At 44.4% G+C, this 18,360-nt stretch overlaps 1 protein-coding gene across 13 annotated transcripts in view; it reads left to right on the top strand.

The window, feature by feature from the left end:
- Nucleotides 1-18,360, top strand: part of ythdc2 (YTH domain containing 2) — a 141,339-nt gene that overhangs the window by 60,513 nt on the left and 62,466 nt on the right. For all 13 annotated transcript variants that reach the window (XM_078955537.1, XM_078955536.1, XM_078955535.1 and 10 more), the window contains 8 exons: nt 635-737; nt 4,125-4,281; nt 4,857-4,925; nt 5,066-5,184; nt 6,040-6,157; nt 6,404-6,530; nt 6,763-6,828; nt 11,215-11,393. In XM_078955537.1, coding sequence (XP_078811663.1) covers nt 635-737; nt 4,125-4,281; nt 4,857-4,925; nt 5,066-5,184; nt 6,040-6,157; nt 6,404-6,530; nt 6,763-6,828; nt 11,215-11,393 — 938 coding nt within the window. The remainder of the gene's footprint in view (nt 1-634; nt 738-4,124; nt 4,282-4,856; nt 4,926-5,065; nt 5,185-6,039; nt 6,158-6,403; nt 6,531-6,762; nt 6,829-11,214; nt 11,394-18,360) is intronic.

Below are 18,360 nucleotides of genomic sequence, written 5' to 3'. Positions count from 1 at the left end.
ATAGTTTGCGTGATTGAATGACTGAAATATTTCACACTAGTTGGTTTTAAGGCATAAGTATGCGTGTGAACACTATCTGCTTTGTGTACATGTCGACATGTGGACATTTTTGCAGCTAGCAGGTGTGTTGATAACATTTCAGTTTGTGTGTGGACAGGCCCCGCCCTTTTTGTACTACATTTGAACCTTACCGTAATGATAAACAACCAGTAAACTTGTTGCTTTATGCTGCTTCATAGTCTTATCCCCCCTCCCCTCCCATTATCACCCTCCTATCCCCCTCTCTCTATCTGACATCCCTCCCTCTTCTTCCCCTCTTTCCTTTTCCGTCCGGTCCAACACCCAAGATTTTCAAACATGGTTGAAATTAATAAAGTTTGGCCTCAATTCCAAAAGGGGTTTATCCAGACATACCTTTGGTTTGTCTGAAGATTAATAACCCCTATTGTTAAAGTAAAATATGTACAACATAAGAGGCCCTCAGCTCTCATCTGCCTGCCCAGCTGTTAGACAGGACAAGTTTAAAAAAAAAATATCACCGTAAAAGGTAAACCATGATGTAATAATGTTGTTGCATCAAACAACATGTTGAATGTTGCAATGACATCATTCTTTTTACTTTTACAAACTTTAGGGTCTCCCCCAAAACACTGCTGACCTACTGCACAAGTGGAGTTCTCCTCAGAACATTGATGGCAGGAGATGCCAGCCTCTCAACGGTCACTCATGTTATTGTGGTGAGCATCCCTTTCACAAAGAAGCACAATCACTGTAGTTAATAGTCATGGAAATGCTTTGTCTTGTTAGCAGCTGCAGACGGAGAATTTAAGATGTCAATGCATTTACAGAGTGGAAGGGCCACCAGTACGGTGCTAAAGAGTGAATGGTGTTATCCATGTTAACTAATGTGGTTCTTTTTAAACTGCTCACAGTTATAGTTAGTTACTGCAAACACAAACATTTCCAATAGATCTGAAATTCTATTAACCCTCGTATTATCCTCAAATATTACCCCCGGAATATTTGCCTTGAGAAAATGATTTACATAAAATTGTTAAACAACTTTTTTGTGTCAGGCACATGTTTTATTTGTTGAATACATAATTTACCCTTTGATAAGAAACAGTGGGTTGACCTGTTCTCTAGAGCCACCATCAGGCCAAACATTTAAATAATAATGAATGTATCTTGAAAAGTTTTCATACAAATCTTCTCAAATTTACTGACAACATGAATGACCACAAGAGTTTGGTTTTGGTGATTATTTGACCTTTGTTGTAGCGCCACCATCAGGTCAAACTTTCAGTTTTAGAGTTAGTGTATCTTGAAATATTTTCATCCAAATCTTTTCTAACTTGGGGTGCACATTCATGACTCTCACAGAATAAAGCATATTGTCTGATGTTAGTGACCCCTTTCCTTTTATGAACATATTTATTTTCTTATTTTTATCTCCTTTTTTGTGACTTATTTCTGGTTTGTCACTGTAAAGTCTCACTTAACCCTCCTCTTTTGTTATCCGGGCTTGGGACTGGTAGTTGCAGAGTTAGAGTTTTTTTTCCCTTTTTTTAAATGTTTTTGTGTGAAACGGAAAATCATAATGAGAATATGAGTCAGATTGTCAGAACATGGAACAGTTTATGTCCAGAGTCAAGCTTTTAGTCTGCACTACTGTACACAGGATGTGCAGAGAGTTTGTGCATGCTGTGTGCCCCACCTGACACACAGTCAGTTATGTTGAAGACAAAGTCATTATTCGAGCTCTTCATGTGAGAGATGAGATGAGATAACACTTTATTTATCCCACGATGGGGAAATTCTGCCTGAGGCAGCGGCAAAGTGACGTTCAGCAAAGTAAAGTAACCTTCAAGTGTAACAGTTCAACATTATAATATATACAGTGTATATATATAAATAATATATAAATAAGAAAAACGCCCCTCTCACCCTCCGTGGGTGGTTTCTCCTCCAAGCTGGGGTCCTCTACCAGAGGCCTGGGAGCTTGAGGGTCCTGCAGTATCTTAGCTGTTCCTGTTCTTTTCTGGACTGAAAGGTCTGAGGTCTTTCCAGGTATCTGTTGTAGCCACTCCTCCAGCTTGGGGGTTACTGCCCCCAGTGCTCCAATTACCACAGGCACCACTGTCACCTTCACTTTCCAGGCTTTCTCCAGTTCTTCTCTGAGTCCCTGGTATTTCTCCAGTTTCTCATGTTCCTTCTTCCTGATGTTCCCATCCTTGGCACTGCCACATCCACCACAACGGCTTTCCTCTGTTCTTTATCCACCACTACAATGTCTGGTTGGTTCTCCATTACCATCCTATCAGTCTGGATCTGGAAGTCCCACAGGATCTTTGCCCTCTCATTCTCTACCACCTTCGGAGGTGTTTCCCATTTTGGACACCATAGAAGGACACCAGACAAGACTTGGGTCTTGTCTGGTGTGGTAGATCTACACCTTGGGTCTTGTCTGGTGTGGTAGATCTACACCTTGGGTCTTGTCTGGTGTGGTAGATCTACACCGTGGGTCTTGTCTGGTGTGGTAGATTTACACCTTGGGTCTTGTCTGGTGTGGTAGATCTACACCTTGGGTCTTGTCTGGTGTGATAGATCTACACCTTGGGTCTTGTCTGGTGTGGTAGATCTACACTGTGGGTCCTGTCTGATGTGGTAGATCTACACCGTGGGTCTTGTCTGGTGTGGTAGATCTACACCTTGGGTCTTGTCTGGTGTGGTAGATCTACACCTTGGGTCTTGTCTGGTGTGATAGATCTACACCTTGGGTCTTGTCTGGTGTGATAGATCTACACCTTGGGTCTTGTCTGGTGTGGTAGATCTACACTGTGGGTCCTGTCTGGTGTGGTAGATCTTCACCTTGGGTCTTGTCTGGTGTGATAGATCTACACCTTGGGTCTTGTCTGGTGTGGTAGATCTACACTGTGGGTCCTGTCTGGTGTGGTAGATCTACACCTTGGGTCTTGTCTGGTGTGGTAGATCTACACCTTGGGTCTTGTCTGGTGTGGTAGATCTACACCTTGGGTCTTGTCTGGTGTGGTAGATCTACACCGTGGGTCTTGTCTGGTGTGGTAGATCTACACCTTGGGTCTTGTCTGGTGTGGTAGATCTACACCTTGGGTCTTGTCTGGTGTGGTAGATCTGCACCTTGGGTCTTGTCTGGTGTGTTACATCTACACCTTGGGTCTTGTCTGGTGTGGTAGATCTACACCTTGGGTCTTGTCTGGTGTGGTAGATCTGAGCCTCTATGGCTCTGGTGCTCAGGGCTTGTTCCTGAGCTGCCAGGATGAGTGCTTCAGTACTGTCCTATAGGCCAGCCCCTTCTAGCCATTGGTAGGACTTCTTGATATCAGCCACTTCAGTTATGGTCCGGTGGTACATCCCATGCAGGGGTTTGTCTTCCCATGAGGATCTGTCCTCCAGCACTGTATCCTCTGCTCTCCATTGCCTGAGACATTCACTGTTTTCAAACCCTACTGCGCATAGCAGGTATAGCAGCTCGCTACGCTGAGCAGCGGAGCTCGTTTGCTCGCTATGCCGACACCTGGCCGGCTGGCGGCAGACGGAGAGCCGCTGCGGGTTGGGGAGGCAGCCAGCTCAGGCCTTCTGAAGCTTATGATATTTTTCTTATTTTCATCAAGACAATAATAAATACATCCCGTAGTTTGATTCTTGTTTTTATTTTTCCCCTGTTGAATAAATGTGGGTCACAGAGACAGGATGTAGCGGCGGAAAACGGCTTTTGCAGCTCACCCTACCGGGAGAGACTTTGAACGCTCTCCAGAACCAGACATGGGGACGTGATTCCTGATGCTTTTGTAGAGCTTCTTAAAATAAATCATCCAATCTCTAAACATCCTCCTTCTCTTCCATACATTTTAATGAGATAAACACAAATGTGAAGGTATCTCCTGTAAAACAAAGTATTGTTCACATCCGTGTCTTTGAAGGAATTATCTCGAGTTGGTTTGTGTTTATTCACATAATTATGATTTGATGGAAACAGTGAAATTGCAAAATTGTGTTTTTTCCACATTTCTAGAATTGGATAAAGTTTTGCGCACGTGTGATGGAAACCCAGCTGATGTTTGACCCTGAACTGTTCTGTACAGGATGAGGTGCATGAACGTGATGGTGTGACTGACTTCTTGCTCACAAAGATAAAAGATGTGCTGAAGAAGATCCCTTCCCTAAAACTGATTCTCTCTAGTGCGTCGCTGGATGTAGACCTTTTCAGGCAGTACTTTGGGTCCTGTCCTGTCATCAGTCGTGAGTCTTTGAACCTTTTCCATAAAAAAGCTGAGACTGTGATTTTACTTTAACTTGAGTTAAAAGGTTTTGCCTGATGTCTTAAATGAAACATGAAGAAGTTGCTGTTTAAATCTTGCCAAAAAATGTGTTTGAATATGATTGTGATAAATGCCTTTAGAAAAACCTGCACACCTAAAGCAACTGCTGGTAAACTGCTTAACCGGTTAGAGAACTCAGCAGCAGCATCAAACCTGCTGCAGAAAGTCAAACCAGAACAGTAAACTATCTAGATTTTCCAGTCCCATTTTAGACCTTATGTGCAATGGAAGATCTGTTTCTGCATCATTATACCATTATTATAACTATTTCATTTCTGTATTTTTTCTGCAGAACAAAATAATGTGGAGCACAGTGTTCAAGAAAAACAAAAAAATAACAAGTTTCTTTAACATATAATCAATGAAATCCTTTTAACATCTGTGTTTGCTCAGAAAAAAAAATCTTTCTTCATAACAATAAAACTGTAAGAAAGGTAATTATGTTGATATTTTACCTTCATATGATGTCTTCCTTCTGTTTCCTTTTGTTTCCAGTCAAAGAAACACAGTTTGAAGTGAAGGAACTCTTTTTGGAAGACATTCTGAAGTTGACTGGTTTTCATGGTAAAACACCACAGAAAGAAAATTCTATGAAGAGATGGTGCTCCCTGAATACATCATGTCTGAAGCGTCTTTGTGTGTCATTTAAAGCGCTATATAGATAAAATGTATAATTTTTATTATTTATATCTTGCCATTTTCAGAGTGGTGCGGAGCAGTGAAGCAAAAGGCTGTTGGGGAAGAGCAGAACGATGTCTCATCTCCGGACTTCCTTCATGTTCGTGGGCGTGGAGCTGCTGATAGCGGTGCCTTCAACCAGACGGTAACTCATTTTTTTATCTATTTCTCCTCTGAGCCAGGTCTTGGTTTAAGATCTTTTTTTCACTTATACTCTAGAGTGGGGGAGACACTCTCTCCCACTAACTTACAGGCCCTTACTCCCCAGCCTAAAATGCCCCAAAATGGCAGCAATTTCGTAGCCATCCAGATTCCAGCTCAGACCAGGAAAACATAGACGTTCATGGATCTATTTGTCTGCAGGTAGATGATCAGAAAGGGGCGGAGCATGGAGACTGTGGCCCCGCCCTACATCATTTTTCCAACAGGTGCATTCAGGGGCTTCCATTCAGCTCCTGAATGCACCTCATGCTGCGGCAAGTGTTACTATTAAATCTGTGCACTGTGCAATAAAGTCAGAAAAAAATGTTTGAACCAACTCTGGTTGGATGTTTGTTGTAGCAGCAGACACTTAAAAGTCATGGTTGTGAGTTTGAGCCCCCTGACAGAAATGTTAGGCAATGCTTCACCTGCCAAAGTGAAACTGTTTTCTACCCACCACATTGAATTTAGAGCCCTGTTTTTAGCTATGAGAAAAACAATATCTTTACTTTGAAGTAGTAGATAATACAATGAAGGTAATTTTGGAGCCAAAGTGGTGATGTTGGCCATTCTGGTGTAAAAATCCAACACTTGTTTTCTTCATGTCCATATGAGACTTCAAAGATGCTTTGTCTATAATACTTTTCTGATTTAACCCCAAAACCAAGGTCATGGCCAAGAGACATATACCAGTCCAAATAGAGAGATCATCAACCAATGTCTCTAAATTGATTATGTTAAACTGAAAGAAGGAAAGATTATAACTGTCTTATTGAAAACTTCTATCATTCTGTTGTAGGGTGAGAAGACAAGGCTGCAAAGACAGATAGATGCTTGCATCTCCAAGCTTTTTTTTTATGAAGACCAAGAGATTTTCTGTCAGCTCTTCAGTCTAATCCTAAATGAAGGTGTTGATGGTAAGACTCTCTAGAGTGACCTGCTACTGTGTGCTCTTTACTGTATTCAATTATTATGGCAGTTTGAAATGATTTCTTTAGAAATTCCTCTTGGAAGTCTTTATTTTAAACATTTCTTTTGTTCAGGACCTAGATTTTGCCTAGAAGTAGCACCATTGTTTTACTTTTTGCCCCTGGTTATGTCTTCTGTGGTGGTCGTACCCCTGGAGCCATGTTTATGTTTTTTCCTTGTAAACTGTTCCACAGTTGACTGCTCACACAGTGAGACTGGTGCTACACCTCTGATGATGTCAGCAGCCCGAGGATTTGTCACACAGATGCAGCAGCTGCTTAGCATAGGTGCTGACCTCAACAAAAGGGAATCAAATGGATGGTACGACCTCAGTGTCTTTAAAGTTCTGGTTTCCTTCTTGATCTTTCACTTTACAAATGGATCAGTTTTCAGTATGTCAAACTTAAGACCATTACATTGATGTTCTAAGATGAAAGAAATATGGTTTTTGATACCAATAAAGTAAGCAGCAGTATGAGCTTCAAATCTAACTCTGAAGCCACCACCAGCCATAAGTTGTACAAATCTGCTGATTGCCATTTTGTTGTTTCAGGACGGCTTTGGACTTTGCCAAACACTTCCATCAAACAGAAGCAATAGATCTGCTCCAGTGTTGCAAGTGAGCCATTCCTTGATCCTAATTAGTTTCAACAAATAAAGAGCACGCTTAGCACTATCTCTGTCCGATACAAATATATGGCAGTATTAGGATCCTGGCAATACTAGTATAACAATAATGGCAAATTCATATGAAACCTTTGGTCCTTTCGAGCCACTGTCTTGCTTGTATTTCCCTCTAACCCTTCCTGTTCTTTTGAATACCTATATTTCAGGGGTACCCAATACTTAGATCCTTCCATTGCAAAAAAAGTGTGAGAAAATCAAAGGGCATTTAAAATAAGCAAAAAACATTTAAAATATATGTTGTTTTTAAGTAAGCCATTCGAATGTCTTCTGATATATACAGTGGGGAAATAACTACTCAGTCAGCCACAAATTGTGCAAGTTCTCTCACTGAAAAAGATGAGATAGGCCTGTAATTTTTCACATAGATAAACCTCAACTATGAGACAAAATGAGAAAAACCTATGTGTAAATGATGGTGGTAAATACCGTAATTCCCGGACTATAAGCCGCTACTTTTTTCCTGCGTTCACAGCCCTGCGGCTTATTCAGTGACGCGGCTAATTTATGGATTTAATTGGCGGCCGCCATGTATGTACATTTGGACTCAGTGAATAGTTTGAATTTTTTATCTAACACTAAGCACGAGTCATTTGTTTTTCAGCAAACTAAGTAGCCAAACAGCATGGACCTCACTTCAGGACTTAGACACTTCAGTCATGGTTCAACAAAAAGAAACACGCATGCCCGGCCGCATCCCAGAATCCTTTGGTGCCATTAGACCCAACGTGCACGTGATCGCCGCTACAATATGATGCAGCTTTCAAGTTAAAAGCAATGGTTAAAAGCAGCGTGAAAAAATCCACCATCACCAACGGGTTTGGAAAAGCCGGTCAGCTGTGTGACGGAGAGAACAGCGCATGCTCAGGAGTGAATTTACCTCTGAGTCATAATGACTCAGCTGGCTGCACGTAAATATGTGGGAATAACATCAGCCTTTATTTTGTCGGGACACGACTGGAAACACAAATCCACGTGGTCGTTTTAACGGTTTCTAAGGACTGACCGGAATTTTGCATTGAAAAGCTCACAGCCTCCGTGTGAGCTGGAGACATGTTCTCCTGGCTACTGCTCGTTCACATAGAGCTGCGGGGCCAATGGCAGTCTGAAGGCTCCCACACGTAACAACGCATCCGCCCCTCATCCACAAAACGTACAGTTTTAAGTCCGATTGCTCTGCACAGACACGATTTGCTCCTCCCTGGAGCCGCCCTGGCCAGATGTGTCGGAGAAGATAGGAAGGGGAGCGCGCGCGGCGAGCGCGGAGCTCAGAGGCGTCCGCGGAGCTACAGTGTTTGTTGTGAAAGGAAACTTCTGACGCACGCGCCACGCTGAGGCGCGCGCTTTTCAGTCGCCGCTGCTTTATTTTACTGCTGTGTGTTTTTTTAACCAGCCCTGTTACTCCCATAATGCTGCCGCGACACAAGCGGAAGGAGAGCTGTTCCTTTTCGCCCCTCCATCCACTGCTGCTATTGCTCATTCTTAAACACGTACAACAGTGAGGCGAGCCGGGCGTTGGCCCCGCCTTTTAGCCCCTAAGACTCATGGGAAATGGGGGATCGTGAATGTAAATTTCCTCATCATAACTGAGGGATGTAATGTTGATTATATGGTTACTGTTTGTAATTTTATGTGTGATACCTAGATTGTCAATAAGTAAAAAAAAAAAAAAAAATTAATAAATAAACCATAACTGAGGAACTTGTGAACAGAATAGAGGTCCATGCTGTTTGGCAGATGTGGGCACACTCAAATACATGAGCTTGAGGCAAGGCTGACTCCTCCAACAGTGAGGTAATGAACCTTACCTATTCTGTGAGTCAGGACGAGACATGCGGCTTTAACTCCGACGCGGCTTATGTATGTTTAAAAATAGTTGAACACGCGAAAATGGGTGGGTGCGGCTTGTAATCGGGTGCGCTTTGTAGTCCGGTTTTTACGGTAAGTATTTGGTTACCTACAAACAAGCTAGATTTCTGTCTCTCACAGACCTGTAACTTCTTCTGTAAAGGATCCTCTGTCCTCCACTGGTTACCTGTATTAATGTCATCTGTTTGAATGGTTATCTATATAAAGCTACCTGCCCACAACCTCAAACAGTCACACTCCAAACACCACTATGACCAAGACCAAAGAGCTGTCTAAGGACACCAGAAACCAAATTGTTGACCTGGACCAGACTGGAAGACTGAATCTGCAACAAGTTAGCAGCTTGGTGAGAAGAAATCACATGTGGGAGCAATTATTAGGAAATTGAAGACATACAAGACCACTGATGATCTCCCTCCATCTGGGGCTCGCCCCAAGATCTTATCCCATGGGGTCAGAATTATCACAAGAACGGTGTGCAAACATCCCAGAACCCCACGGGGGACCTAGAGAATGACCTGCGGAGAAGTAACAAAGGCTACCATCAGTAACACACTACACCACCAGGGACTCAAACCCTGCAGGGCCAGACATGTCCCCCAGCAAAAGCTAGTCCATGTGCAGGCCCGTCTACAGCCTGCTAGAGAGCATTTGGAGGATCCAGAAGAGGATTGGGAGAATGCCCTATGGTCAGATGAAACCAAAATAGAACTTTTGGTAAGAACTCTACTGTTTGGAGGAGAAAGAATGCTGAGCTGCATCCAAAGAACACCAGACCTACTGTGAAGCATGGGGGTGGAAGCATCATGCCGTGGGGGTGTTTTCAGCAAAGGGACCAGAACGACTGATCCGTGTAAAGGAAAGAATGAATGGGGCCTAACCCTAGTACATTTAGCCATTGGTACAATGAAGGAGGCCGAGGACTAGTGAGCGTAGAAGCCACTATCCAGGATGAAACATCCAAGATGCATGAATACATCAAGCTCAACGCCCCAACTGACAGTGTGCTCAGTGAATCTCTCAGGCAATGGAGAGCAGAGGATATAGTGCTGGAGGACAGATCCTCATAGGAGGACAAACCCCTGCATGGGATGTACCACCGGACCATAACTGAAGTGGCTGATATCAAGAAGTCCTACCAATGGCTAGAAAGGGCTGGCCTACAGGACAGCACCGAAGCGCTCATCCTGGCAGCTCAGGAACAAGCCCTGAGCACCAGAGCCATAGAGGCTCAGATCTACCACACCAGACAAGACCCAAGGTGTAGATCTACCACACCAGACAAGACCCAAGGTGTAGATCTACCACACCAGACAAGACCCAAGGTGTAGATCTACCACACCAGACAAGACCCAAGGTGTAGATGTACCACACCAGACAAGACCCAAGGTGTAGATCTACCACACCAGACAAGACCCAAGGTGCAGATCTACCACACCAGACAAGACCCAAGGTGCAGATCTACCACACCAGACAAGACCCAAGGTGTGGGCTGTGAAAAGAAGCGCCTGAAACAATCCAGCACATAACTGCAGGGTGTAAGATGCTGGCAGGGAAAGCATACATGGAGCGCCACAATCAAGTGGCTTGAATAATATACAGGAACATGTGTGCAGAATATGAACTGGAAACCCCAAGGTCAAAATGGGAAACACCTCTGAAGGTGGTAGAGAATGAGAGGGCAAAGATCCTGTGGGACTTCCAGATCCAGACTGATAGGATGGTAATGGAGAACCAACCAGACATTGTAGTGGTGGATAAAGAACAGAGGAAAGCCGTTGTGGTGGATGCGGCAGTGCCAAGGATGGGAACATCAGGAAGAAGGAACATGAGAAACTGGAGAAATACCAGGGACTCAGAGAAGAACTGGAGAAAGCCTGGAAAGTGAAGGTGACAGTGGTGCCTGTGGTAATTGGAGCACTCGGGGCAGCGTTGATGAAGTACATTCAACGTATCTTTGATAAGTGTTTCTTCCAATTGGAGCTCTTTTTGGGCAAATACTGCTCTGGCTCATGGTGCCTAAGCTATAACACCAGCCTCGATCATAGCTAAGCTTCTGGAGGATTCGCTTGAACTTCCTGAAGATCTCAACGTGTGAGTATGAACTGACATAGCTTTTTCATTTTGTACTTGAAAATTTTGAGGCTACCATTTGGATCCTTGTTAGACATAGTTGCTGTGGGAGTGTCTTGTTTTTTACTGTTCTGCCCTCACTATCACACCTGGATGCAGCTATGTAGACATCCCACTCCAGCAAATATGACAAGCAAATGTCGTTTTTAAGTTTTAAGTTGCTTCCACAAGTACAAAGGTTAACAGTGAAAGAAACATACATTTAGTCTCAGATTACTGTATACACATTTCCATAAACATGTAAATTAGCGCTTACAACCCTATACTTAAGAAACAGAGAATATCACATAAAAGAGGTATTTCTCCCCCCCCCCTGCAGATATCTACAGGTAGAAACCACAGCGGAAGAGTCCATTCTGATTCCAAGCGATTATGTGGAACCAAACAATGATGAAGAGGATCTACTCAAACTGTTTCACCACAGCTTTGATGGCCAGTGGGGGGACCTGAAGCTCATCATGACTCTGCTTCACCATATCTGCTCTACCAGCAGTGATGGTAAGACTCGGCACTTTGCCTATGCTGCTGCCTACTTAATTCCTTGGTAGCATATTGGAACAACATGCCATACATTAGGGATAGGTAAACTTGGCAGTGGTCCCCTCCTGTTGGTTGCTGCATGGCTTTGGGCCCATCTCCTTGGTTTTAACTGCACCTTAGACATATAGGGTCGTTTGGTGGGAGGGCACTTGGACATCACTGCCAGCAAACAGGAGATATCCTCTTAGTGGCCTACTTGCCAGTTTTAGCTACTTCTATTATTACACTCATCCCACACTCATCCTATCCCCGGGGAAACTGACCATCTGGCCCCCATCCCATCCCTGGTGGGGGAATCAGGCCCTCAGCGGCAGTGGCTGTGTCCCTTGGGTGTCGGCTTCCTGGGTCTTGTGGTCCTTTCTCCACGCAGGGAGAGGAATCCCTGAGTTCTCTGGCTAGGCCAAGAGCCATGGTTCCGGTCCTTGCGTCCGATCCTTGGGCATTTTAAAATTCTCACCCCCACCTCTCTTGGATCCCTTCTTCTTGGGTGGGGGGAGTGGCCCCTACCTTGCTCTTTACTGGACTTTCCGTAGAGTGGGTGGGTGGTTGCATGGAGCGGGCCTTCCTTGGGGCCCCGTTTTTTGTGTGTGGGGAAAGGTAGGGGGGTGTTCAGAACTCCAGCCTGGTGGGTCTCTCCATGTGGTCCTGTGATGGCCCCCCTGGCAGAACGGAAGGGCTGTTCTCTGGCAGGGGCAGGAGCTTGCAATCACCGTGCTCCTGTGCCCCCCTGCTATCTGGCCCTGGGGGCCCCTATGGTAGTCCTTCCTGCTCTGGTCTGGGTGCTTGACATTGAGTTGCCTGGCGGGTGAGGTGTCTGGGGGGCCCTGGCTGCCACTGCTGCCTTGCCTTTGGTGGGGGTCTTGGTGTGGGTGTGACCTGCATGGCATGCCCCCTCTTTCTACAATCCATCATGTAGCATGTATGTCTTACATGAACTTTGCAAAGTTGGTTTTAATTCATTTGGGCTAGTTTGGTTCGACTCATGGAGGAATGTGAATGTTTAAAAACCACAGACAAGACTTGAGTTGCTAATGTGAATGTATTTACAATATACAGTGAATACAAAAAAAATCACAATATATACAACAAAGGAATATTTTTGGAGTCCAGAGGATGTTTTCTGTTTTTTTTGTCTTTATAGTTCTTAAGGCGTCTGTTAAGCCTTATGAAAGAGTTTTTATAGTTCTCTTTTGGGAACAAGAAAGAACGAAAAGAAAAGAAAAGAAAAGAAACACCCCAGCTGATTTGTTGGATGAGAAGGGGGTTAGTTCCTACCGCACTGGCAGTGAAGAGGGCAGAATCCAAGTCAGGATCGGGGCTCCTTTTTATCTCGCCATCTGCATAGGATTTATCCTCTTTGTTTTCTTCTGGGAGCGGTAAAACTCCCTGATAAACAATTCTGTCCAGTGCTCAGGTTGAGCATCCAATAGATTGGTCTGCAAGACGACCACGACCTGGCCTGTTAAAACAGGGTCAATAAATAAATAATAATTTCCTTTGATCAAAAGAAAGCATATTCCCACAACCTCCTTAATTAACATAATAAACAAATGCATATGCAATTCATAATCAGGAGGAAATTACAAAAATTATTTTAAGTGCATAATCGATAGTTGTACAACATTTCAAACTTCTATTTCAATGTAGATGATCATCAATTTCATTTCAACGAGTACTCAATTCATATTTCAACATTATTTATCAAGCAGAAAAATAGTTCATTTTAACCACATCCAATTATAAAAAAAACAATTCATTTAAGCTGGCGCCCGCGCCAGCTGTCTCAATCATGGCTGCACTCACCAGTTCACTTTTTGCTCAACTGTGCAGATTTAAATCCCGGCTTCAGATAATGAATGCCGATCTGCAGCAGCGGTACACAGCCCAGCTCCCTCGTACTTGCAACCTGTCAGTGCTTTGACAGGTCTCCCAAGAACGAAAGCCACGTCACTATAGAACTTATAGTCTCGCGGTATTTGCACAGTGCAAGGGAACCGGCAAATTTAAAGTGACAGTGCAGAAATTCACTAGGAGGATACAGCGCAGTATAATTTAAAGTGATAGCGCAGAATTTCATCGGGGTTACAATCATCCACCCCTGTAGAACACTTGTGACACTGCCACAAACAGCATGATGAGCTGCTTTTAAATATTTAGCTCTAAATCCCTGCAGAGGCAAAATATACACTGATAAAAATGTTATGGCCATGGCTGTATAGTGTGGTACTATTCTGATGGACATTTGTGACTGTTTAAACAGACATAAGTAAAGGCAGCATGCTCCTTTAGGAGGGCAACGCTGTCTACGAGTGGGCGGAGCTACTAATGAGACGGGCTTTTACGAGGGAAAACACCTGCTGTTTAATAACTTTAAAATCTACGTTTTTTCCCGATAAACGGAGAGCCGTGTCTGAGGACTGAGATACGAACTCATTTAAGTCAGACTCTAGTTTTTCAACTGAGACTTTTAGAAATATCTGTGAGTGTATATACATGGTGTTGGGTGTGTATTTTGTTTGATGAATTGTTTGGGGCCTGCGGAAAATTACTAAACCACTTAAAATAAACTTAAAGTGAGACTGCTGGATTTTCTATGTTTAATGTTTGAGTTGCGCACACCTTTTTCTAAAGCAGGTAATATTGCTTTATTGTACTCTTCCTCTTTATTAAGGTAGAAGAAGTTGTTACACACTCAGCTGAGCACAGGTGTTAGCTCACCTTTGCACTTTAGTATTTATGAGAAGTATGTGCCTGTGAACTGTAGTTGTATTGTGTACGTCTTAAGATGTTTGTGTGTCCAGGGCTCCAGACTAACTTTTTTCACTAGGAGCACAGTGGCCTCCAACTGAAAATTTTAGGGACACAACCAGAAAATTTAGGGGTGCATACCGTAAATCAACATTCTAACCAAATCTACTAATTTCCACTGTATTATGAATAAATACTTTAATAATAGATGCAGAAATTACAATGTGCTGTTTCAAATTCAGTGTCACATTTAAATCTGCACTTTTGAAGATGCAACAAGAAGGTAAACTGACAGAAGAAGGTAAACTGTAAAAGAACGGGCGATGTTCACTGGATATCAGAACAATCGATACAGATACCTGAGATCAGAGAGAGGCTCAAAAACTGATGGAAATTTATCTTGGTGACACCAAATAAGTGCAGCCAAGACGCACAATAAGCTTGTTTGAGATCACCCAGGTGGACGCAACGCTGTTCAGATCACCGTGTGTGACATATATTTTTGTTTTTGCTCCAACATCACCTGTCAATCATCACAAAAATATCAGGAGAAAGGGGCGGGGGCAGCAAGGCCCCAACCTACTGAACGCAACTGGAAATTTAGTACTGAACTGACTAAAAGCTGCCCTATGACTACAAAACAATGCATTATGGGACATGTGTCCTGATGGGTTTTGTAGTTAAGTGAGGAATTGAAATAATTTAAAATACCAATTGATTAAAAATAGGCTACATCCATTACAAAACATTCAAATAAATATAAAATATATAATAACACAGATCATACTAAGGGGGAGAGGAATATTAAAACTAAATTGAACTGAGTTGAACTTCAACTTCCTGTTCTCCTTCAGTCTCGCTGAAGATTCGCCATCACCCCCCCCGGTCTCCCCAATGATCCAGGCGAGCCGCTGGTTCATCTCAAACACTTCTATCATTGCATTTTCACCACGCGTTTTAAGTGCGTCTTGGACTAAACCGTGTTGTCGCTCGCACGTGTTTAAAGTTCAAGCCCCGTTAGCTGTCACGCATGTAGGTGTGGAACATTTATTCTCCTCAGCTGACCCCACTCCCGCGGGGGCGGTGTGCTGCCATAACAGCCGTGCATAAACTGTTTGGTTGGGGGGATGCGACGCCGCGCGCTTAACCGTAACCCCCGTAACGTCCGGGTCTGTGCGGCCCAGAGAAAAGTTCAGCACGGACTGCATGCATTTAGAAAATTACGAGCGAATAGTTACGTTCTAAAGGAAAGTAAGGAACTCCTTCATGTGGTCCGGTCAGGGGGCGGTCAGGTTTCCTGCTTTCAAGCCCGGTCATTGTCACGCCCCCAATAGTCATTTACTCCACTGTGATTGGTTGGTTTGTCAGCTCCGCACACGACAATGAAAAGGTGTCATTCATACAAACTGGCAGGACGCATTAAAATTAAACTTTCATTTCAAGGTGGGGGCCACAAATAGCCCGCGGGCCGTGAGTTTGAGACCCCTGCTGTACACTCTGGCACTGGTACACCAGCTGCAGGTCGGAAGAATGAATCAATAGTTCTCTTGCTCATAGCTCAGATGCACACACAGGTTGTGATGATTTTGTCTCCGTTTCCTTCCCACAGATGTTTACGCGCGCTCGGTTATCTCTAGGCCCCTCCCCCTACACGCATTTTAGCCACTTACGCGAGTGTGTGCTCTCGTCTCATGTGTATGCGTGCGAGCTTGTGTGTGTTTGCGTGCGTGTGCGCTCGCGTCTCATTGATTATTTCATTGATTATTGACGTGCCCCTTCCACGTTTAATGTATAAAAAATACGGAGGGTGGGGAGGCAAATTTACTGGTCGCACATGTGCGACTGGATGTAAAATTCAGTCGCACACTCTCAAATTTTGGTCGCATAATGCGACCAAATGGTCGCAGTCTGGAGCCCTGGTGTCACATTTTTAGGTCCCACCCATTTGTATGTAATGTTTGTGTGTGTCTGTGAACAGGCCCCGCCCTTTTGACTAACACCTGACAGTAAAGACACGGTTTGTACGGGCATGAGAATCTGGAAAAGCTTTGGAAATTGAAAATGCAATTTCTAAGTCCTTGAAAAGTTTTAAAAACTGCTCTCTGTCATGAAATGATACGAAATGGCGGGAAATGTAGCTTTAACAATGAGCGGCTCGTCAAGGATAGGTATAACCTGAGGCTACAAAAAGACCTGAAACGCATTTTGCTGCAGAAACCTGCTAAATGTGGCCTTTGCTTCTTCGACATAAGCAGCAGGAGAGAAGCAAGCAAGAGAGAAACGGCTGCCAAACGATGCAGATGCTGCCAAACGCTGCCGAACGCTGCTGAACGCTGCTGAACGTTGCTGATGCTGTCGAATGACGCATATTCCTAACTACTCAGTGTTTTATCAGGGCCTGTTTCGATGAACACAGAGCTGAAATCCTGTAGATGGAAAATGTTTTTAGATCAGTGAATGAGGGCAATTTTCCACGGCACACCTGACCATCTCCCACGGCACACAAGTGTGCCGCGGCAAACTGGTTGAAAAACATTGCTTAAGAGGCCTAATGGATTCAAACAAAACAGGCTTTAATATTTTCAGGAACTACAAGAGCAAAGAACTCCAAACATGGGGGACTCCGACCTCATCTGGTTATGAAAACTAGAAGCTGATCTTCAATTCAAAGTAGAAAAGCCAAAAAGTGTCTTTAGGGTGCTCTGGTTCCCCAGCACCTGACGTACACCTGATTGGCCAAGCGAGGTTTGAGGTTTCATGACCTGGGTTTCATTGTCTCTCATGGGTTATGGGGTAGGCAGTAGTGTGAAAGGTAATGCCTGAGGACCCTCACCATGCATGGAGGGTTCCATCCCAAATCCAGCACCCTGAGACTGTATGCTAGCCGCAAGGAAGGCGGCCTAGTGAGCGTCAAAGTCGCTATCCAGGATGAAACATCCAAGATGCATGAATACATCAAGCTCAAGGCCCCAACTGACAGTGTGCTCAGTGAATGTCTCAGGCAAGGGAGAGCAGAGGATACAGTGCTGGAGGACAGATCCTCATGGGAGGACAAACCCCCGCATGGGATGTACCACCGGACCATTACTGAAGTGGCTGATATCAAGAAGTCCTACCAATGGCTAGAAAGGGCTGGTCTACAGGACAGCACTGAAGCGCTCATCCTGGCAGCCCAGGAACAAGCCCTGAGCACCAGAGCCATAGAGGCTCAGATCTACCACACCAGACAAGACCCAAGGTGTAGATCTACCACACCAGACAAGACCCAAGGTGTAGATCTACCACACCAGACAAGACCCAAGGTGTAGATCTACCACACCAGACAAGACCCAAGGTGTAGATCTACCACACCAGACAAGACCCAAGGTGTAGATCTACCACACCAGACAAGACCCAAGGTGTAGATGTACCACACCAGACAAAACCCAAGGTGTAGTTCTACCACACCAGACAAGACCCAAGGTGTAGATGTATCACACCAAACAAGACCCAACGTGTAGATCTACCACACCAGACAAGACCCAAGGTGTAGATCTACCACACCAGACAAGACCCAAGGTGTAGATCTACCACACCAGACAAGACCCAAGGTGTAGATCTACCACACCAGACAAGACCCCAGGTGTAGATCTACCACACCAGACAAGACAACAGGTGTAGATGTACCACACCAGACAAGACCCAAGGTGTAGATCTACCACACCAGACAAGACCCCAGGTGTAGATCTACCACACCAGACAAGACCCCAGGTGTAGATGTACCACACCAGACAAGACCCAAGGTGTAGATCTACCACACCAGACAAGACCCAAGGTGTAGATGTACCACACCAGACAAGACCCAAGGTGTAGGCTGTCCAAAGAGGCGCCTGAAACAATCCAGCACATAACTGCAGGGTGTAAGATGCTGGCAGGGAAAGCATACATGGAGCGCCACAATCAAGTGGCTGGAATAATGTACAGGAACATGTGTGCAGAATATGGACTGGAAACCCCAAGGTCAAAATGGGAAACAGTCTAGAAAAGTGCAGGAACAGCTAAGATACTGCAGGACTCTCAAGCTCCCAGGCAGAAGACCCGAGCTTGGGGGAGAAACCACCCACAGAGAGTGAGAGAAGACTATAAATGATTTTATTGTGAATACTTTTAGCATTACAGCTCAGTCTGTACGACCAGC

This window comes from Oryzias latipes, chromosome 12 (genome assembly GCF_053564925.1).
Source record: "Oryzias latipes strain Hd-rR chromosome 12, Olatipes_Hd-rR_3.1".
In the NCBI taxonomy this organism is placed as follows: domain Eukaryota; kingdom Metazoa; phylum Chordata; class Actinopteri; order Beloniformes; family Adrianichthyidae; genus Oryzias; species Oryzias latipes.
Note: the sequence above shows the minus strand (reverse complement) of the source record. Positions and strands in the feature narration are given on the sequence as shown.